Genomic DNA, 23654 nt, shown 5'->3' with positions numbered 1-23654 from the left:
TTTTGTTTATTTTTCTTTTTCCAATTCTTTTAGGTGGTATGTTAGGTTGTTTATTTGAGATTTTTCTTGCTTCTTGAAAAAGGCCTGTATCGCTATGAACTTCCCTCTAAGATTGCTTTTGCTGCATCCCATTGATTTTTCACTGGGTTGTGTTTTCATTGTCATTTGCCTCAAGGTATTTTTAAATTTCTTCTTTGATTTCATCATTGACCTACTAGTTTTTTAGTAGCCTGTTGTTTAGTCTGCATGTTACTGTTTTTTTCTCGTTTCTTTTTCAGCAGTTGATTTCTAGTTTCATGCTCTTGTGATTAGAAAAGATGCTTGAATACTTCTATACTCTTAAATTTGTTGAGGCTTGTTTTGTGCCCTAGTATGTAGTTAATCCTAGAGAATGTTCCATGTGCACTTGAAAAGAATGTGTATTCTGCTTTTTTGGATGTAACGTCCTGAAAATATACCAATTAAGTCTAATTGTATCATTTAGGATCTCTGTTGCCTTACTGATTTTCTGTCTTGAAGATCTGTCCACTGATGTGAGTGGGGTGTTAAAGTCTCCTACTATTATTATATTCCCATCAGTTTCTCCCTTTATGTCTATTAGTATTTGTTTTATGTATTTGGGTGTTCCTATATTGGGCGCATATATGTTGACGAGTGTAATATCCTCTCCTTGTATTGCTCTTTGTATCCTTATATAGTGTCCTTCTTTATCTTTCTTTATAGCCTTTGTTTTAAAGTGTATTTTGTCTGATATGAGTATTGTGACCGCCGCTTTCTTGACCTTTCCATTTGCATGAAATCTTTTTCCATCCCCTCACTTTCAATCTATGTGTATCCTTTGCCCTAAAGTGGGTCTCTTTCAGGCAGCATGTTGTAGACTCTTTTTTTTTTTTTAATTCAATCTGCCACTCGGTGTCTTCTGATTGGAGTATTTAGTCCATTAACATTTAAGGTAATTACTGATAGATATGTATTTATTGCCAATTTAAACCTTGTTTTCCCATTGATTTTACATTTCTTCTTTGTCTCTTTTTCTTTTTGTTTTTCCTTTTGTGGTTTGATAATTTTCTTTTGTATTATGCTTGTGTTCTCTCTATGGTTTTTGTGAATGTATTGTATGTTTTTGATTTGTGGTTAACCTGTTTTTCAAGGATGTTAACCCCATCCTATATCTAATTGCTTTAGACTGGTAGTCATATAGGCTCAAACACATTCTAGAAAAAAAAATTCTACATTTTCTTACGTTCTTCCCCCACATTTTATGATTTTGTTGTCCTCTTTTACAACTTTATGTGCATCCTTTTGATGTTCATCACTTTTACAGAAATTGTTTGATTTTTTTTTAATCTGTGTACTGGCTTATTTAAATGATTTACTTTCCAATTGTGATGTTCTCTTTCCTATAGCTTCTTACTTCTTTTCTATTTAGAGAAGACATTTCAATATTTCCTTTAGGATAGGTTTAGTATTGCTGTATTCTTTTAGTTTTTGCTTGTCTGAGAAATTCTTTCTCTCTCCTATTCTAAATGATAATCTTGCTGGGTAGAGTATCCTAGGTTGCAGATTTTTCCCTTTCAGGACTTTGAGTATATTTTGCCACTCCCTTCCGGCCTGCAATATTTCTGTAGAGAAATCAGCTGATAGCCTTATGGGGGTTCCCTTGTAATTAACTTTTTCTCTTGCTGCCTTGAAAATCCTCTCTTTAACTTTGGCCATTTTAGTTATAAAATCTTGGTGTAGGTCTGTTTGGGTTCATCTTGTTTGGGACGTTCTGTGCTTCCTGTATCTGGATATCTGTTTCCTTCTTTTGGTTTGGGAAGTTTTTAGTCATAATTTCTTCAAATACATTTTCAATCCCCTTTTCTCCTTCTTCTTCTGGGATACTTATTATGCATAGACTGGCACACTTTATATTATCCCATAGGTCTCTTATATTGCTTTCTTTCTTTTCAATTTGGCTTTTTGTCTGCTGTCCTGACTGGGTGATTTCCATTATTCTATCTTCCAGATCACTTATTCATTCTTCTGAACTATATCATTCTGCTATTCATTGCCTTTAGTTCAGCTTTTGTCTCAGTGAATAAGTTTTCTAATTTTTCTTGGTTCCTTTTTATAGATTCTAGTTCCATTTTACAGTTTCTTTTCCTTTTTACAGTAATCTGCCTTTCTATCAATAGCCTTTCTTAATTCCTTCAGTATTTTCATTATCTCCCTTAAACTTGGTGTCTATTAGACTGAAGAGGTCTGTTTCACTTTTTGTTCTTTCAGAGGAATTCTCTTGATTTTTTTTTAAATTGGGAGTGGTTCCTCTGCTTCTTCATTTCACTTATATTTCTCTTACTCTATGAGTTTAGGAGAAACAGTTATCTACTGTGGTCTCGGAGGGTTATTTTTATGTAGGAGCATCCCGGTGTAGCTTGTGTGAGTTTAATATTTTTGGTGTGAGGGCTGTTTCTAGTATGGATGCCTGCCACCTCCTTCCTCAGCATGTGCTGGCCATTATCCCCTTGATAGAGGGTGTGACTGGTGTTGTAGTGACCAGAGCCTGCACTGGATATTGAGCAGAGCCTCTTCTTTGCTCTGTGGTTGTCACAGCTCTGTCGGGGGGCAGGGTCTGTTCCCTCGTTGTTGGAGTAGAAGCTCCAAATCTGTTTCTGAGCTGAGGCATGAGGTAGGCAGGACTGGAGTGCTCCTGCTGGGAGAGGACCCACTGAGAATTCCTTCCCCGGAGTTGTCTACTGGGGAGCGTGCTCTGTGGTGCCACCTGTCACCTGTTGTGCGGGCTCACAAAGTACACTGTTGTTGGCTCTGCTCTTGGCCTCACCTCAACCATGGGAATGTCAGCAATTGGACCTGATGTCCCTCAGGCATTGTTTTCACAAGGCCACCAACACAGACCTGCTGAAGTCAGGTCCCAGGACTGTAGTAGTCGTGCACCTGACTCGCCATGGGAGCTTTGGAAGCAGCCCAGCCGCGGCCCAGTCCCTGCGTGCACACACCCACAAAGCGCACAGCTGTTAAGGCCAGACCCGTCCCAGCTGCAGGGGCACTCACTGTCTGCTTGGATGTCCCACAGGTGCTGAATTTACAAAGCCGGTGGTGCAGGTGTAAATCTGCAGCTTGCGCAGCCACGGGAAGAGATTTCCTAAGTTGCACAGCCCCTGGGGCTTCACTATGATTTCAGCCCTGCCTGTGTGTGGGCAACCTGCTGGCACCTGCTCCCAGAGCCTGCTGAGGTGGCGGCCGGCACAGGATTCCACCGAGGCAGAAGCTAGGGCGAGGATGCCTGCCCAGGCAGCAGCCGGGGTGTGGGCACCTGCCGAGGTGGCGGCTGGGTTGTGCACTCCCGGAGCCCGTTGAGGTAGGGGCCGGCATGTGGAGAAAGAGGCTGTTATGGCACATCCCGCCCCTCCCTTCACGTGCCACTTGACAACGGCACTTTGCTTCTATAGAGGGCCCGGGCTTCTTCCACATACACCGTCGGTTACAGTCATACCACACCCAGCTCCTTCAGGCTGTCTCTGCACAGCCTACCCCAGTCCTCTCCCTGGGATTTTCCTCTTAACCCCGACTCCAGTGCCCAGCCCCTGCCCATACCAGTGGATGCGCATCTCAGGCTGGGGCGCACAGGGAGGTGGCCTGGACCGTCTGTGCAGGTCTCCCTCTGTTCCGCCTGCCCAACAAACCGATTGTTGCACTTTCCTCTAAGCCCCTGAAGCTTCCTTTCTGTCCTGGCTGATCTCCCTGCCAGTGACGGGGTTTTCCCAGATGCGAGAACCTTTCCTTTTTTTCAGCTCCCTCTTAGGGACGCAGGTCCCATCCTGCTTCCTCTCCCCCACCCCACCTTTCATCCTACCTGGTTACGTGGAGATTTTTCTTGTCCTTTCAGGTGTTTGAGGTCTTCTGCTGGTGTTCAGTAGGTGTTCTGTGAGAACTGTTCATTTGTAGACATATTTTTGATGTATTTGTGGGAGGAGGTGAGTTCCACGTCCTTCTACCCTGCCATCTTGATTGGAACCCCCACAGATTCTAAATTAAATGCATTATTTGCTGAATTTACTTTCTCTCCATGCTTTCAGTGTAAAAATTCAAACACACTACTATACATAAAATAGGTAAACAACAGGGACCTACTACTGTACTCAACATCTTGTAATAACTTATGATGGAAAAGAATCTGAAAAACAATGTATGTATAACTGAATCACTGCGTTGTACACTTGAAACTAACCCAACACTGTAAATTAACTATACTTCAATTAAAAGATTCAAGAAACCAAAACCCCTCAAAGAGCCTCATAGTTCCATTATGGTGAAGGAATACCTAGAAACATAGGGCTGAATTGAAAAATCCATCATGCATTTATTAGCAGTGCTGTTTCACTATCTTGTCATCAATGTTCAAAAACAGTCTTGCACCTGAAGGCTCAGGGAAAATACAGAAGCTCTATGTACAGACATATTCTCTAGCTTTTGATAAGGTTCTACAGTGATAATTCTTGGAGAAAATAAAATGTCATGAAGAATGGACAAAAAAAGCTTATGGGACAGAAAGCAAATCCAATAACAGGAAATCGTATCACTTTTGGCCGGAAGGTGAGATGAAGTGGGAAGATAATTCCCTACAGGTGACAAGATTTCCATAGCATCACAGAGCTAATTGCCTACAATGCCAATTACAGTGAAAAGCCTTAGACCAGGACAATAGCTACCTGTCAAAAAGAAGCTCCATTCTGAAAAGGAGGCCAGATGTTCTGGGTAAATAAGTGATTACCTGCATGTAAGTTAGATACCCTTGTGAGAAACACTACCTCTGGGCAGACAGTGTCTTTGGGAAGCCCACTCCCAGGTAATGCTGTGCACCTTCCAGGGCACCTGACAACCAAACCTGCACACCTGTTCAAAACGCACCATTCGCACACGGTGCTCCTGTCTGTGCGTTGAAAGGGCTGCCCCCTCCTCTGCAGCAGGGCCCTCCCTGACTGCCCAGTTTCCTCAGGGAGCAGTGCCCTGCCTTCCTGGCTCCGGCCCCTCTGGCTCCCTGCCAGCCTTCTCTCTCCTCCCTTTGCCAACATTAGAAAAGAAGCTAACAAATGGATCTAATTACCACAGTGGTCTGAGGCTTCTCGACTTTCCCTTCCAGCTGTAAAGATGTCCTCAGACCAAGCTTCACGTTCAGCATGGCTGTCAACTCTGTTTAATGCGCACTTAAATTTAATGTTAAGCTGATGCCTGTGGAAGACCTTGATTAAATTTGCAAACAGTAGTCTCTAACCAAACAGGAATTTGAGAGTTGTCTCATTTCGCCTTTCAAGCTTAAATCCCAGAAGTTTTCTTTTCTTCTTTGCAAAGAATTACAGGAGTTTGCTTGCAAAGACCCTGAGTATCAGTAAGGTAGCAAAGTGTAAGAAGCAAATTCTCCCCATGCTTTTACAAAGAAATCCCTCAGCTTAAAATTCCGTATGAATTAAAGATCCTTCCCATGGCTTTATTCTGCTCCCTCTCATTTAAAATCTGTAACTATTCACTTTCACGACTATAATATTATAAGTATTCCTAAAAAGTTTACTTAAAATCTTCCTAGTGTTCTTTCATGCACATTGCAATTAAGAGTTTTATACTGTCTTGGCAGAGTGAAAAACAAAATGAAAGAAATGGGATAGAATCTCCACAAACAATGTCAGTGCTTCTACCAGCTGCAAATTTCCAACCTGGTTTCTGGCTTCGACTGTCTCTTCTTTTGTCTCTGACAATCGTACAGCCTCTTCTCCTTGAAGAGGTAATAAAAGACCAGAAGTTAAAAGATCCGGAAGGCCCATATTCTTTTTCATTGGCTACTGTTTTGAAAAGAGGCTGCTGGCTTTTGATTTTTCTTTTGAGTTCTTCCTATATCATCTGATTCAAACAGGTCTTTCAAAGAAAACAATCAAAATTGTCTAGACCTGTGAAGCATGAAAAATAAATTGCTTTTTCCAAGTCCACAAACCATCAGAAAGGCATTAATGTCTATCTTCTTACATAAACCTCTAACCCCTATCCTCTAATTTACACACTTCACAAAATATTTATATATTCTTCTGTATAATACATGACAGGAGATCAAGCCTTATTACAAAGAAATGGAACTGGTAATACAACTAATATTTAAACTAGTGTTATTTTGGAGTTTGACTAGACACAAAACATTCAAGTTCTTGAGGCTGCTAGGATAAAATAGTCAACTCAGACATATCTGCTTGCTGTCGAGGGCTCTGAGCTGTTAGCTGATGGGTGCACAGGCTTCAAGAAAGGAGAACGTGCGGCAGGAGAAAAAGAGCGCCTTGCAAATTGTGCCAGATATGAAATACCCTGTCCTAAGATTTCTCACAGAGCTACAGTAGCAAGACTGCTGCTTGTTTTTCCCTTCTGATACAACAGAGACCTACCTTTCTATGCTTGGCTTTCCATCACAACTTAATTCTGTGGTTAAAACAGCCACATGAAGCACTCATTCTTAACATTAAAAAAAAAAAAGGGTGTGGTTTTGCAGTTCATGGATGAAGTGGTCGGCAGTCATTGGATTCCTGCTGAGAATTATACATGATACAAGGAATAGCAGATGGTTTCAGAAGGGAGAGATTAATAGAGGTAATTTGTAGTGGAATAACACTATTTTCTGAACGAGGTAATAATTCACAAAAGACAAGCAAAGGTTCAGATAATATCTCATTTAATTATATGTTACTAAATATTCCAAGAAATCTTTGCTCAGCAGCCTAAGATAAAAACCTGATGAGCTGACATTTTTAGGTTCTGATGCTCTGATCCTGTTTAAATCCTTTTCTCATCGCTGCAGTTTCCCACAGGACTTAGAATGTGGTACTTCTAACAGTCCAGTTCTCTGAATACAATACAGTGTCTCATGTGATTCAAGAGGATAAAGGGCAAAAAGAGTGGATATATGTATATGTATAACTGAATCACTTTGCTGTACACCTGAAACTAACAAACACAACACTGTAAATCAACTACACTCCAATAAGAATTAAAAAAAAAAAAAAAAGAGGATAAAGAGCAAGTACCCTTTTCCCCAGGAAAAGAGGACTGTATAGAATGGTATTTTTACATAATCCAAGGGAGTAGGTGAGGACAGGTTACATTTCAACCTGGGTCTCCCCTCTACGAGTCCAAATCCTCTGGGTGAGTGAGCAGAGCCCACGGGGAGGAAATGTGTCAGATCAGGGCCTCTCCAGGCACACAGTGCATTAGCCACTCGCCAAGGGCAGACAGAGAGCAGGACGCTGATCCAGTGCCCCTGGGACCAGCCACAACATCCACCAACTCCACTGCTGGCACGAAAACAGGCATTATTACAAATATGGGAATATTCACCACTGAAGTTGATGAATTTACCAAACCTACTTGGCAGTTCACAGCAACCACAGAAGCAATGAGGTATGGAAACTAGGGGTGGAATGAAGAAACACTGCAGACTCTCCTTAGAACCTTCTCCCCTTAGTGACAGGCTGTTCTCCCCGAGTGAATGGAGACGACAGCGGATAAGGAGGACCATCACTTTATATAATAAAATCCTTCTATTTGTTAACAGTATGACTGTACACATTCCGTTTCTCTTAATTCCTGAGTCACAACTCACTTCAGTAAAGTTTGCCACCACTCAAAGGGGTAAAAGTTCTCCTTGCTGATGTGGAATAACCTCAAATGACCAACTCAAGAGAAAAAGGAAAAAGAAAAACAGTTTAAAATCTTCACTGGTGATTTGGCAATACGTTGCATATTCCAAAATACCACTTTAAAAGCTGAGGTAATGTCTCCTCTGTTATGGCATAATATGACTCACAATTACACGCAGACACACTCATTATACATTTTGATATTTATTAACAAAAATGGTCTAGAAAAGGCCTGGGTCAACATTACAGTGGTAAGTGTTAAAATAAAAGCTGTTCTTAGTCGTACTGTTTCTAGGGGACTGTAACCAGTCCAGAAAGCTGTATTATCTCCTAAAACGGGACTTAAATCACACCATTCAAGCGTTAGATTTCAAAAGAAATTCTTCCTCTTCTCTTTTGTCAAAGCAAAGTATACCGGAGGTCTTTGTTTTTACCTGCAAGGCGGCCTTCCCGTGAAGCGCGTGCACGTGCAGATGGATGAAAGGGGGTCGGGTGGAGGGAGAAGGCAGACAAAAAAGAAAAAGATAAAATTGTAAAGTAGGAAATAAAAACTAGTGAGGAAGACAGGCTACCAACTGCCCAGGAATCGTTCACTGAAGCAACTCCTCCAGTTCCTCCAGATCCATTTCCAGAGAGGAGTTGAGCGAGGCCAGAGCAGATGACACATCCTTGCTTCTCTGGACACTCGGTTTGGGTTGGGGCGTTTCTGGCTGGACAGATTCCTTCTTGACGTCTTTACCTCCACTGAGGATCCGCTGGCTCTCAAAAAAGAACTGGTTTGGATGACTCAAAGAAAAGCCACAATCATCTACCTGTACAGGCAAGCAAATGTGTATCACATTAATACGTAACAAAAGTACAAAAAAAGGGACGTCAAGAACCGCCCAGACCTCATTCAAAACCTACTCAATACACAAAACACAGATTCTCGTTCAAAACACTCAAACCACTGCTTACATGATTTCACTCACAGGGAGTTTCAGCCACCGCCTGACAGTGACGAATCTTGCGCTCTACGTCCAGCCCAGACCCTTGCACGTGGCTCTGCTTCCCCACCCAACTCCTACCTGCCACCTCAGACCGCTCAAAGGCATATCTTAGCATTGCCTGGCATCTTGTTGGCCAATAAGTATTTGTTAAAAAAAAAAAGAAAAAGAAAAACAAGAAAAAAGGAGGGAGGATCTTTCCAGATGAGTTGGGTTTGGAAAGATGAGAGAGTGAAAAGCTGGGATAATGAGGTCCAGGGTAATGCAAGCAGCAGGACCCCAGGGGCAGGGTGAAGAGGAATGTCTGGGAAAGCAGGTAGTGCAGGTGGGCTGCTGTGAAAGGCACAGAAAGGGGTAACAGGAAATAAGGTTGGAAAGACAGGCTGGGGCCAGACCACGGAGAGCCTTGACAACCAGGGTAAGTAGCCTAGACCTAATTTTGTAGGCATCACAGAGTCACCAAAATTCCTTAAGAAGGGAAGTGATGCGATTAAAGATATGTGTAATCTTATGGTAGATTAAAATGGATTAGCAGGGAGTTAAAAGTTACCGTCACAGTTCAGGATGAACCTTCTTACAGGTGGACCCATAAACAGAAACAAGGTCTTTTCCGGTAAGACTTACTTCAGAACCTCAGGATTCTCTGATTCTCTTTAGTCACTTGTTGATACATGTTGGACCAATACTTTTATAATAATTCAGTGTATAGCAGATTGATAGTGTACACACTGATTTAAGAGTTACTACCCAGATCATTAAGAACAATTTTTTACCTGCTACTTTGCTGCTTAATTTCAAAATGTTTGCTGAATGTTTTATCTAGGATTTTTTATTAACAATGGAGTCATTTGTGAACTTCTTTATTATATTGTTTTTCACCCAACTCATTAAAAAACTGGGAGATTCAATATAAAGTTTGCATTTTACAAAGTGTTCCATGAAAACTAAGTTTATTGCCTAGCACGTTTCAATCAGAAGACTTTATGTTTTTTATAAATAGAGAATATTGGAGATTGGAAAGATGTAGGGAATACTTCAAACTGAATCTCCTCCATGTACAGACTAGGAAACTGAGACCCAAAGAGATTACATGGTTTAGGCAAAGTCATAGAGCACTAGTAACTGGATCTGTCTGAATTAGAATTCAGGCCTTTAGATCACTTAGTTACTCTGAAATCTGTTTTAAGAGGTTTTATGGAAAGTCAAACAAACTTACAATCATATCATTATAAATATTATTTCTAGAGATAAACTTGTCTATGAAGATTATAAAAAACACAGTGGTGTCATTTCATGCAAAAAGAAGCTAGCACCTTTTGTGATAATTAATTACATATCAGGTATTTTCTACACCTTGCTTCAAGTTGTCAAAAGTGTCAATATATCTATCGCAGAAGATGACTCTGTGGATTAAAGTGAATGATTAGATTTCAATGTGGACAAAATGAAATATGGTAATCTTTATACTAAGCCTTAGTTTCCTCCCCCATGAAATGGAGGTAATAATAGCAGCTATGTCATAGGGTTGCTATGAGGAAAACCAAAGAAACATGAGTGTAAAAAGAAAGAGTAGTTGGTTCTATGAAATCTAAATTAAATGCTTGGAAAGACTCAAGAAAGGCAAGTTACTTAAAAAAAAAAAAAAAATCAAAACCGAATTTCCCAAAAGATAGGGAGAAAGATCAGATTGCTTTGTTTTATAATTACGTTCCTTTTCCACTTTAAAGAAAACCAAACTGGAAATTGCTGATGGTGTATTATGCATATGGTTTTTGAAAAAAAATGAAATCTAATTCCAATCCCAAACCTACACTCAAACAAAAGACCCTGCCCTTATATCAAAGGATTAGTAAACAAATGGCATTCAAACGTTTTACCTTTAAAATGTAATGTTTAAAAAATACATATTTTTTATGACTGCCCATTTTAATTAATACTTTTATTAACCAACTAAAACAACGCCAAGGGTCTTGAAATGAGGGCCTGTAACCATGGTTCTGTATGATGTCATGTTTCTCAATTTCTCTCTTAGATCTGCAATCACCCTTTCTTAACTCATTTTGTTAAGTAAGCTCATTTTACCAAACATCTATTAAGATGCCTGGTAGCATGATGAACTTATGAAGAGTTTCCTTCTGTTTACTGGATTGTATTTCTTCTAGGATGGGTTCTTTCTTTTGAGTGTTTTCCTTCTTTCACTTTTATTTTTGCCTGAAGGAAGTTATCTTTCATTTTGCTCATGGAAATAAAATTAGGGATTTTTAGGGAGGAAGGGGAGAAGCATAAACCAAATAGAACGAAAATAGATTTTACTTTAAAATTAATTAGTAAAAAGAATAGAGAAAGAGATTTACCCACATCTAAATCCCACATTTCACTTATTATTGCTTCAAAGTCAGCAGCTCTTCCCTTTACTCATTTAAAAAAAAAAAAAAGGAATATTCAGTTTGCTTCATTCTAGATTTGGAAATACTAAGTGAGAATTTTCGCAATTTTGTCTGCTGGGAATCTTGTTTCTTTCCTTGCCTTTTTTCTTGTTTGGTTGCTATGGGTGATGTTTTTTCTTTGTGGTTGATGATTTTTTTATGTTTTGTACATTTTGTTAAATACTGGGAGAGGGAAATTCTGTGATGCATCTTCATTCTGTCCTGTTATCTTGGAAGTCCCAAAGTACCATAAAGAGCTAAAATAAGACTGGTAGAAGAAAGGAGTGGGATGGAGCCCTTTATAGGCTACATTATAAATTTTGGATTTCACCTGAAGAGCAATGGGGAAGGCTTTTAAAGATTTTTTTAAAAGCAGGTTACTGAAATGATCAGGTTTTTCTGTTTTAAAGATCACCCTAGCAGCTGTGTGGAGGAGAAAGAACTGGGCGGGTGCATGTATGCAGCTGCTGGGAAAGGAGTCAGGAAGGCACTGCAGTGAGTGACCTGCATGAGAGACGGTGCGGCTCCCGGCCCAGGGTTTTAACTGATCTCCACAATGATCCTGAGTGATGATTACAAAGCTTAAATGTACTTGGTATATACTGTTTAAGATTGCACGAAAATGTGTGATAGATTTTAACAAAATTTTTGTAGAGACTTCTATGGTGAAAAGGGAATTATGCTCAGCTATTTGGAAAATAAGTATTCAGAATGACTCAGCGCTTAAAGAGATCTATTTCTAAAGAAACTATTTTCAATTAAAATCCAGAGTTTAATCTACACAAGGCCTAGTGTTTTCATTTACAAATGGAGTATGCCAAAAGAAAAAAAAAATTCACTTCAATATAAAACATTGCTCCCTAAAAATACTGAGGAAAACAGATTTCAAGCAGGCCAGCTTTTGATATCTACTAAGTGAATCTCTCTCAAACATGAGCTTGGAATGAGCATGTTCTGCACACAATGACCTTCACACAAACATAGGTCTCATATTTCTGCCACAGAAAATGTGGATTTTGAAGGACTGGAAGCAATACTGCTTTACCTATGGGACGTTTGGGTTTTAATCAAGAGGTTTTGCAATGACAGCTTATAATGAGGCAGCTGGTCTCACCAAAAAAGCCATATGGAACCACTGCAGCACTGCTGTAAATGTTATCAGTTAACTGGTTCATTTTCAAAACTTTCATTAAAGTGAGTTTAATCACAGAGGCCTCAAGAAAATAAACATAGGAGGTTTTTGGGGGGGGGGTGGGGAGCAGGCAGAATGGCAGCAACATGAAATAAAAATAGATTCTATTTTTAAATTAAATTAGAAAAAATAATAAGCAAAGAGAGATATTCACAACAAAAAATCTATAGTGAAACATCTAGTGGATACAAACAGCCTTTTTATTCCCTTGATTTATATGTGGCTTAAAGTAGACTACTTCCATATGTGGGAGGATTTAGACATATGTCTTTTTAATATCTTCATTAATCTAAGGCAAGTTTTAAAAATTGGCTATAGTAGTAATACTCTTGCAGGAATAATCAATAGGAGAGATGCTACAAAAGCAGATTTGAGAAATAAAAAAGCACTTCTTTTTAGTGATGTCACAAACTCAGTGTTTAAATCTAATTTTCATATCTTCTCTAAAAAAAAAAGGAAAGAGGTTGAATAATAGACCTCAATTTGTTAAAGTTCTGAGGCTTCTTAATTAAAAGGGTCCACAAATAATTAAGAACATATATTAAATTAAAACTCTCAAGCTGAGCAAGCAAATTAAAGAATACAGTCTACAAGGGAAAGAGTTTGCAAAGATGATGCTGAAAATACCAAACAGATGTGGCTTATCTGTTGAGATTCCTATTCTGACAAAACTGATGAGAATTTGTTGTTGTTGTTTACTACTTTATTGATGTTTAGTCCTTTCAACTGTGTGAAAATAAAATTTTTATGTTTTTAAATAAAAACACTATTTTCAACAGTTAGGTGTAATAGTAAGAGGACTGGACCCACGGCCCAGAGCAGACCAGGGTTCTGGCTCCAGACCTCCCACTAACCAGCTGTGGTCCCTAGGGCGTCACACAGAATCACTAGGCCTGTTTATTTTTTACCATAAACTATGAAGGCTGCATCATGAATCTAGACAGGAAAATACTAATGGCCTCCACAGCTGTTATTACAAATACAGTCCCAGGTTTTACAGAACAGCAGTCAGGGTTAGATCATGAGCTCTAGATGAGGTCCTTGACAGCCTGGTTCAAATTCAAGCTCCACTCCTTAGGACCTTAGGCTCTCAGCCTCTCTAAGCGTTGTCATGATGGGGCTGCAAATCGTGCCCAGCTATGGTCTGCAGTGTGGACCAAAGGAGCCAGTGTGTCCAGAGCACTAACTGCTGGGCCTGGCACACGTGAAGGGTTCTGTAGGTGTTGGCTGATATTACCATTATTGTTTTCATTATTATCAGTGATGTTATATTTTTCCTATGAAATATGTAAGAAATTCTGCAATTATATAACCACGAAAGAAAAGTTATTTCATGAAAACTAGAAAACATAAAAGCGATTATAAAACTTAGCATATTGTGGGGACTTCCCTGGCAGTCCAGTGGTTAAGACTCCACCCTTCCAATGCAGGGGGCACGGCTTCGATCCCTGGTCAGGGAACTAAGACCCCACATGCTGTGCAGTGAGGCCAAAAAAAAAAAAAAAAACTTAGCACATCGTGGTAGCTGATGATGAATTCAATACACGCAGCATCTTTTTTGGGAAGGTCACGAATCCCTTTGAAACCTGATAAATGCTCGACTCCAAAAACACACATATGTACTTAGAGAAAAAAATGTTTCAAGAGGTGCATGGACCTCTGGTGCATTCTTGGCTGTCTTTCCTAGGTTAGGAAGCCATGAACGGGACCAGTACTTGCAAACTGGGGGTCTGTGAGCTAAGTCGACCTGCAGATGTGCTGTTGGCCTGCACACGGCCTTAAAACTTGTCAATGTGAACGTCTCTAACAGCATGACTTCTTCAGTGGTGTTCATCTCAGGCAGTTTCACTTTTTTGGGTTATCTGCCTGACCCCTGCAGCCCTTTGAGTTTGTGACCTATGCTTTACACCTCTCAGGACCTACTAGCAGGCCTTTTGTATAGGAGGCTGGCAAGAAAACAACCAAACACGTTTCCCTGACTCTCTTGCAGCTAGGGGTCCACTGTGTAACCTAGGTCGCCATGCAGATAAACACAAGACTTGGGAACTAGATTAGGGTAACGTGAGTTGGCAACCACAAGTAAAAGCATCCAGTTTTCTACAAGAAAGATGGCAAAAGCCTTTGGTTCTTCTGGACAGCTGAAGCCAGTGTTCCAGACCTACTCTGAGAAGTGGTTACCTAAGGCCTGTGGGTCCAGTCCGGCCCAGAATTTGCTCTTGTAAATAAAGTTCTACTGGGACAGAAGCATGTCCGCGCCTTCACACACTGTCTGGGCTGCTTTTGCACGAGAGCAGCTGTGACAGGGAACACGTGGACCACAAAGCTTCAAACTTTCACGACCTGGCCCTTCACAGAAAGTTTGCCAACACTTGGTCTTATCCCTAGAAGTGGAGTGGTGGGTGGCAGCCATAGTAAGATTTTCTCAGGATGTAGCTTCTCTTAGTTACAATATTCCTGGTTCTGTAGCATCCAAGCTTAATTCCCTGGCCCTTCTATAAATTCTATAAGCAACCTCATACCGTGTAATAATTCCCTTTCCACTGAAAATAGCTGGAGTGGTTTCTACTGCTGCAGCAAAAAATCCTGAATGAAACACAGAGTAACAAAAGACAAAGGATCAGGTTATAAAGTTTAAAAATTTACTTACATTATGTGTCATCTCGAAGAACTTCTGACAGGCTACCTGGTAGTGTGTCCCTTTTACTAAATCCAAAATCTAAAATGAAGGGAAAAAAGAGAAAGAAAACTTAGAAATTAAGTTTCTAAACCACTGTAGCTCCTGGTTGCCAGCCTTTTCATAATCTTCATTCCAGACAGGAAATGCATTAAATCATGTAGCACGTTGTACCCCTGCAGCCTGGACACCGTGATAATTTTGACATCATACAGTAGCTGTTTAGGTTGGCATTAAACCACTGATGACAAGAGATAGTAAGTGATTTTGCTGACCTACCAAATGTGAATTTCAGTAACTTTACCTTGACAACAAGATGAAAACAGATCCTAGTATTATGACTTCGACAGTTATTGTCAGAATATCATATTGCAACATCTCTTCCAAAACTGTAGATATAAATCTAGTAATCTAAATGGTTGGTGCATGAAGCAATCAAGTATACTATTTAGATTTTTATTTTCCACATTACCAGTTTGTACAGATACAGCATAAAATACAGCTGTGTGCCCATCAGAAAAATTTAATGTAAACCCTTCGGATGAGTATCGGTGGAGAAGGAATGCTTTTGCCTTCAATCAGATTTGTCCTCTTTTGAAATGAAGTTATTTCTAGTAAAGCTCAGCAGAATGTGAGAGTAAATAGTCTATTCTGACCACCTATTAGGAACATCACCCTATCTTTTGTAAATACAATTTGCTTTCCAATTCTACTTCATGTAATCTCTTCAGAACGGCACAAACTCCCATCCTTATCAGCAGACTGCAATGCCAGTTGAAATTTGTAAAGTTTTATCACCTTTATCACCTCCCCTGACAAATAAATAGAATATATATTTGGCCTATTCATAAAACACAGTAAAATGCTGAAATTAAGAGACAGCCTCAAATGAAGGAAAAAATAATTCTGGAGAAATGTTAATTTCTATCCCTTTTCAAAAGGCTGACCTTCCTATGACAAAAAGAAATGTACATGAAGTCTCAAATTCTTGCTATCCTCATTACTGAATATAGCTTACAACTTTTAACAGATACACACAAAAAATTACAGGGCAGAATGGGCATCACATTATACTGACAAGAGTATGCTTAAAAGCACTGTTTTTCTCTGACTGTCTTATAGATTACATTTCTAAATTTCAGGTCACCTTTTATTAAATCCTACGTGAAAGACCTGTGTAAATGCCAACCAATCACAGCACCCAGGATTCTGCCTGTCTGCCTATTTGAACTGTCTACTTTTCTTGAATTATTAGAGCAAAAGTGAAAAATAAATCAGTTTTAAATGAATGACTATAAACTTTTAAAATGAAGAAAGTCACCAAGTTTTTCAAGTAATTCTAACATTCTGAGCTCATATTCGCCTATGTTTTTACACATAGATAATTCAAACTGTGCTGAGATAAACTTGCAATTGAGTACTGGCAAACATCAGTGATACCAAGGTATGAATATCTATGAATTACAATTTTGGAGAAGCAAGGACTTCAAACATAAACTTAAGTTTAAATGATGCCATAAATTACCTGAAGAGAAAATGAATTCACAGAAATAGACAAAAATCCCAACTGTATGGTGTGTAATAAACTCCCTTTATTTAAAAACAAAACAATGAATCTAACATCTTATTCTGTGTATATATATTTCTTGTTTATATATATACATATATAGGTATATTTAGATATCTTCCTTGCAAAATAAATATGTAACATTATATATAACAATCCAGTATATATGTTTGGGAAACATGCTATAAAGAAATACTTATAAGAAACATACTAATAAAAATACCTAGTTGGGTGACATACACATATACAAAAGTTATTATGGGAAATTGACAGAGAAGCCACAGAATGTGAGAAAAGCTGATGTGTCTTGAAATTTTAGGTTCCATCAAAAAATTAAATTTAGTTTAATTACACAACAATCCCCTCTCCACCCCATCCCCTACTCCACTCCAGAGACTAGGCTCTTCCTTAAGGAAAATCATTCACTTCTCCTCTGACATTTTTCTTCATCTTTCTAGGAAGAATTTTTATTTGAAGTTTTCTTGCAAATTCATAAATAAATCATTTGCCTATCTATCCTTAAACAACTTCACCTATCATGTTGCAGCACATTTGAGTGGATGAAAGTTTCCGCACAGATGTAGAGTGTAATGGGGAAAAGAGGCAACAGGGTGTTTTTCACTGGCTAGGAAAGCTGTTCAGAGGAAGATAAATTGACTCCCAAGGAGAAGAGAGAGGGAAGAAGAAAGATAGCAACTAACAGGTCAGGGAGACAGTAAGTGAGCCAATAGGAGAAACTTGAGAGAAAGACTGCTCTGAGGTGACTGGGTATTACTGGTAGGGACTGTCTTCATTTCTCAGATGAAAAAATATACTCTCTTAAAATAGAGGAGTGTGTCTGTCTAGTGTGGGCCATTTAACTGCAGAAAGAATTAAAAACTGAAAAATCATATGCAACTGAATGATCTTGTTTTCCTTAAGAGAGTTTTTCCTTAAAAAACTTACATGTTTTAAATTAAGATAGAACTTCCCTGGTGGTGCAGTGGTTAAGAATCTGCCTGCCAATGCAGGGGACATGGGTTGAGCCCTGTTCCGGGAAGATCCCACATGCCGTGGAGCAACTAAGCCCGTGTGCCACAAATACTGAGCCTGTACTCTAGAGCCCGCGAGCCACAACTACTGAGCCCATGTGCCACAACTACTGAAGCCCACGTGCCTATAGCCCGTGCTCCGCAACAACAGAAGCCACCACAATGAGAAGCCCACGCACCGCAACGAAGAGTAGCCCCCGCTCACCGCAACTAGAGAAAGCCGGCGTGCAGCAGTGAAGACCCAATGCAGCCAAAAATAAATAAAATTTTAAAAATAAATAAATAAAATAAAGATAGAAAATGTGAAATATTACTAAAAAGAAATCCAACAACAAATAAAAATATATACTTTAGTTTCCCATTATGATCTACATTAAAGAGATACAGGAAAAGACAAGGGTCTTGGACACTGAATGAGGTTTGGTTTTCCTGAGTGGAACGGGGAGCTGCTGCAGTGCTCTAAGCACGGGAGTGAAGTGGACGACTCAAATTTTCACTGGATGTTCTGCCTGCTGTGCTGGGGGCAGGGTGGAGAGTGAGCTCATTGCAAGAGTCCAGAGGACAGACGAGGGGGGCCTGGACCAGGTGCTGACAGTTGTAGTGGGGAGAAGGGGTGCAATTAGAGATAGAAGCATTTCCCACTTCGTGGCCATGGGCTGTTTTTGAAAAACAGCTGTTCTATGTGAAAACACTCCACAAGGGCCTGTCTCCCCATGTTCTGGAGTAAAGAACCCTCTCCCTACCCCAACTGACTTCCTAAATAAAATGCAGTAAGATGCCCACATATCAGTAGGAACTAGCATGTAAAATAAATGTAAAACACCACAAATATCGCTTACTAGTCGCTCGGCAACGTGATGAGTAAGAGTGTGAGGCCTCAAGCCCCCTAGAGTCAGCAGCCATCCCCTGCTGACTTCAGCCTTTGCACAGGTGAGTCTGCTGCTCTGCTGTCTGCACACAGCACAACTGCAGACCACCTCTGCACCTTCTCTTCTTAAATTTTCTGATACAAACATCCCTGGCAAACACTGTATTAAGATATCCCACAGGTACGTCTATTTTGAGGATGGTGCTGGTGCCATGTGCTGATGGTTGGGTGACTCCAGGGCAGGAAAGACAAAGCTAACAATCAACAGGAAGGGAAAGGAGAAGTGGGGTGTGAGCAAGACACTAAAATGTAGTTCGTCAAACAGGAGCAAAAACCGAAATGTGGCAAATGAAACACCAAAAGCCAAGAAGGACAGATGTCCGGAGGGCTGTGTAACGGAACTTGGAGTCAAAGCTTCAATTCTCGGACTGCAGTCAGGCACCAGGTAAACCGGACCACAGTCAGAGATCTCCACCAGCAAGAGAGCACTACAAGCTGCCACAGCATTATGCTACCTTGGCACCAGGTTGTCCATCTGCGCTCGGATTGACAAGGAAAGGAAGGAAAACTGCAAAGGAAGCAGGCCACCAAGCATCCTTCCCAGTGTGGCACTGAAATTTAGAACTGCTGGAGAATCCTGAAGCAGTTTCATCAGGACTTTTAATATCCAGTGAGGAGTTTTTAAACAAACAGGAGGATTAACCAAGATGGCGGAGTAGAAGGACATGCTCTCACTCCCTCTTGCGAGAGCACCAGAATCACAACTGGCTGCTGGACAATCATTGACAGGAAGACCCTGGACTTCACCAAGGAGGATACCCCACGTCCAAGGACAGAGGAGAAGCCACAGTGAGACGGTAGGAGGGGCGCAATCAGAGTAAAATCTAATCCCATAACTGCTGGGTGGGTGACTCACAGACTGGCGAACACTTATACCACAGAAGTCCACCCACTGGAGTGAAGGTTCTGAGCCCCACATCAGGCTTCCCAAGCTGGGTGTCTGGCAACGGGAGGAGGAATTTCTAGAGAATCAGACTTTGAAGCCTAGTGGGAATTGATTGCAGGACTTCGACAGGACTGGGGGAAATAGAGACCCCACTCTTGGAGGACACACACAAAGTAGTGTGAGCATCGGGACCCAGGGGAAGGAGCAGTGACCCTGGGGGAGACTGAACCAGACCTACCTGCTGGTGTTGGGGGGGTCTCCTGCAGAGGCGGGGGGTGGCTCTGTTTCACTGTGGGGACAAGGTCTCTGGCAGCGGAGGTTCTGGGAAGTGCTCCTTGGCGTGAGCCCTCCCAGAGTCTGCCATTAACCCCACCAAAGAGCCCAGGTAAGCTCCAGTGTTGGGTTGCCTCAGGCAAAACAACCAACAGGGAGGGAACCCAGCCCCACCCATCAACAGTCAAGTGGATTAAAGTTTTACTGAGCTCTGACCACCACAGCAACAGTCAGCTCTACCCACCACCAGAGCCTCCCATCAAGCCTCTTAGATAGCCTCAACCACCAGAGGGCAGACAGCAGAAGCAAGAAAAACTACAATCCTGCAGCCTGTGGACCAAAAACCACAGTTACAGAAAGATAGACAAGATGAAAAGGCAGAGGGCTATGTACCAGATGAAGGAACAAGAAAAAACCCCAGAAAAACAACTAAATGAAGTGGAGATAGGCAACCTTCCAGAAAAGAATTCAGAATAATGATAGTGAAGATGATCCAGGACCTCGGAATAAGAATGGAGGCAAAGATTGAGAAGATGCAAGAAATGATTAACAAAGACCTAGAAGAATTAAAGAACAAAGAAACAGAGATGACCAATACAATAACTGAAATGAAAACTACACTAGAAGGAATCAATAGCAGAATAACTGAGGCAGAAGAACGGATAAGTGACCTGGAAGACAGAATGGTGGAATTCACTGCTGCGGAACAGACTAAAGAAAAAAGAATGAAAGAAATGAAGACAGCCTAAGAGACCTCTGGGACAACATTAAACGCAACAACATTCGCATTATAGGGGTCCCAGAAGGTGAAGAGAGAGAGAAAGGACCAGAGAAAATATTTGAAGAGATTATAGTCGAAAACTTCCCTAACATGGGAAAGGAAATAGCCACCCAAGTCCAGGAAGCACAGAGAGTCCCATACAGGATAAACCCAAGGAGAAACACACCGAGACACATAGTAATCAAAGTGGCAAAAATTAAAGACAAAGAAAAATTATTGAAAGCAGCAAGGGAAAAACGACAAATAACATACAAGGGAACTCCCATAAGGTTAACAGCTGATTTCTCAGCAGAAATTCTGCAAGCCAGAAGGGAGTGGCATGATATACTTAAAGTGATGGAAGGGGAGAACCTACAACCAAGATTACTCTACCGGGCAAGGATCTCATTTAGATTTTACAGAGAAATCAAAAGCTTTACAGACAAGCAAAAGCTAAGAGAATTCAGCACCACCAAACCAGCTCTACAACAAATGCTAAAGGAACTTCTCTAAGTGGGAAACACAAGAGAAGAAAAGGACCTACAAAAACAAACCCAAAACAATTAAGAAAATGGTCATAGGAGCATACATATCGATAATTACCTTAAACGTGAATGGATTAAATGCCCCAACCAAAAGACATAGACTGGCTGAATGGATACAAAAACAAGACCCATATATATGCTGTCTACAAGAGACCCACTTCAGACCTAGGGACACATACAGACTGAAAGTGAGGGGATGGAAAAAGATATTCCATGCAAATGGAAATCAAAAGAAAGCTGGAGTAGCTATACTCATATCAGATAAAATAGACTTTAAAATAAAGAATGTTACAAGAGACAAGGAAGGACACTACATAATGATCAAGGGATCAATCCAAGAAGAAGATATAACAATTATAAATATATATGCACCCAACATAGGAGCACCTCAATACATAAGGCAACTGCTAACAGCTATAAAAGAGGAAATTGACAGTAACACAATCATAGTGGGGGACTTTAACACCTCACTTACACCAATGGACAGATCATCCAAAATGAAAATAAATAAGGAAACAGAAGCTTTAAATGACACAATAGACCAGATAGATTTAATTGATATATATAGGACATTCCATTCAAAAACAGCAGATTACACGTTCTTCTCAAGTGCGCACGGAACATTCTCCAGGATAGATCACATCTTGGGTCACAAATCAAGCCTCAGTAAATTTAAGAAAATTGAAATCATATCAAGCATCTTTTCTGACCACAACGCTATGAGATTAGAAATGAATTACAGGGAAAAAACGTAAAAAAGACAAACACATGGAGGCTAAACAATACGTTACTAAATAACCAAGAGATCACTGAAGAAATCAAAGAGGAAATAAAAAAATACCTAGAGACAAATGACAATGAAAACACGAGGACCCAAAACCTATGGGATGCAGCGAAAGCAGTTCTAAGAGGGAAGTTTATAGCTATACAAGCCTACCTAAAGAAACAAGAAAAATCTCAAATAAACAATCTAACCTTACACCTAAAGAAACTAGAGAAAGAAGAACAAACAAAACCCAAAGTTAGCAGAAGGAAAGAAATCATAAGATCAGAGCAGAAATAAATGAAATAGAAACAAAGAAAACAATAGCAAAGATCAATAAAACTAAAAGTTGGTTCTTTGAGAAGATAAACAAAATTGATAAGCCATTAGCCAGACTCATCAAGAAAAAGAGGGAGAGGACTCAAATCAATAAAATCAGAAATTAAAAAGGAGAAGTTACAACAGACACCACAGAAATACAAAGCATCCTAAGAGACTACTACAAGCAACTCTATGCCAATAAAATGGACAACCTGGAAGAAATGGACAAATTTTTAGAAAGGTATAACCTTCCAAGACTGAACCAGGAAGAAACAGAAAATATGAACAGACCAATCACAAGTAATGAAATTGAAACTGTGATTAAAAATCTTCCAACAAACAAAAGTCCAGGACCAGATGGCTTCACAGGTGAATTCTATCAAACATTTAGAGAAGAGCTAACACCTATCCTTCTCAAACTCTTCCAAAAAATTGCAGAGGAAGGAACACTCCCAAACTCATTCTATGAGGCCACCATCACCCTGATACCAAAACCAGACAAAGACACTACAAAAAAAGAAAATTACAGACAAATATCACTGATGAATATAGATGCAAAAATCCTCAACAAAATACTAGCAAACAGAATCCAACAACACATTAAAAGGATCATACACCACGATCAAGTGGGATTTATCCCAGTGATGCAAGGATTCTTCAATATACGCAAATCAATCAATGTGATACACCATATTAACAAATTGAAGAATAAAAACCATATGATCATCTCAATAGATGCAGAAAAAGCTTTTGACAAAATTCAACACCCATTTATGATAAAAACTCTCCAGAAAGTGGGCGCAGAGGGAACCTACCTCAACATAATAAAGGCCATATATGACAAACCCACAGCAAACATCATTCTCAATGGTGAAAAACTGAAAGCATTTCCTCTAAGATCAGGAACGAGACAAGGATGTCCACTCTCACCACTATTATTCAACATAGTTCTGGAAGTCCTAGCCACGGCAATCAGAGAAGAAAAAGAAATAAAAGGAATACAAATTGGAAAAGAAGAAGTAAAACTGTCACTGTTTGCGGATGACATGATACTATACATAGAGAATCCTAAAACTGCCACCAGTAAACTGCTAGAGCTAATTAATGAATATGGTAAAGTTGCAGGATACAAAATTAATGCACAGAAATCTCTTGCATTCCTATACACTAATGATGAAAAATCTGAAACTGAAATTATGGAAACACTCCCATTTACCACTGCAACAAAAAGAATAAAATACCTAGGAATAAACCTACCTAGGGAGACAAAAGACCTGTATGCAGAAAACTATAAGACACTGATGAAAGAAATTAAATATGATACCAACAGATGGAGAGATATACCATGTTCTTGGATTGGAAGAATCAACATTGTGAAAATGAGTATGCTACCCAAAGCAATCTACAGATTCAATGCAATCCCTATCAAATTACCAATGGCATTTTTTACGGAGCTAGAACAAATCATCTTAAAATTTGTATGGAGACAAAAAAGACCCCGAATTGCCAAAGCAGTCTTGAGGCAAAAAAATGGAGCTGGAGGAATCAGACTCCCTGACTTCAGACTATACTACAAAGCTACAGTAATCAAGACAATATGGTACTGGCACAAAAAACAGAAACATAGAT

At 39.9% G+C, this 23654-nt stretch overlaps 1 protein-coding gene across 2 annotated transcripts in view; it reads right to left on the bottom strand.

Moving 5' to 3' along the window:
* Window positions 1-7857: 7857 nt before the first annotated feature.
* Window positions 7858-23654, bottom strand: part of PRIM2 (DNA primase subunit 2) — a 291365-nt gene continuing 275568 nt past the window's right edge. For both annotated transcript variants that reach the window (XM_036870754.1, XM_036870755.1), the window contains exons 13-14: window positions 14925-14993; window positions 7858-8485 (exon numbers count right to left, since the gene is read on the bottom strand). In XM_036870754.1, the coding sequence (XP_036726649.1) occupies window positions 8264-8485; window positions 14925-14993 (291 nt within the window). In that variant the 3' untranslated portion in view covers window positions 7858-8263. The remainder of the gene's footprint in view (window positions 8486-14924; window positions 14994-23654) is intronic.

Source organism: Balaenoptera musculus, chromosome 11, assembly GCF_009873245.2.
Source record: "Balaenoptera musculus isolate JJ_BM4_2016_0621 chromosome 11, mBalMus1.pri.v3, whole genome shotgun sequence".
Taxonomy (NCBI): Eukaryota; Metazoa; Chordata; class Mammalia; order Artiodactyla; family Balaenopteridae; genus Balaenoptera; species Balaenoptera musculus.
Note: the sequence above shows the minus strand (reverse complement) of the source record. Positions and strands in the feature narration are given on the sequence as shown.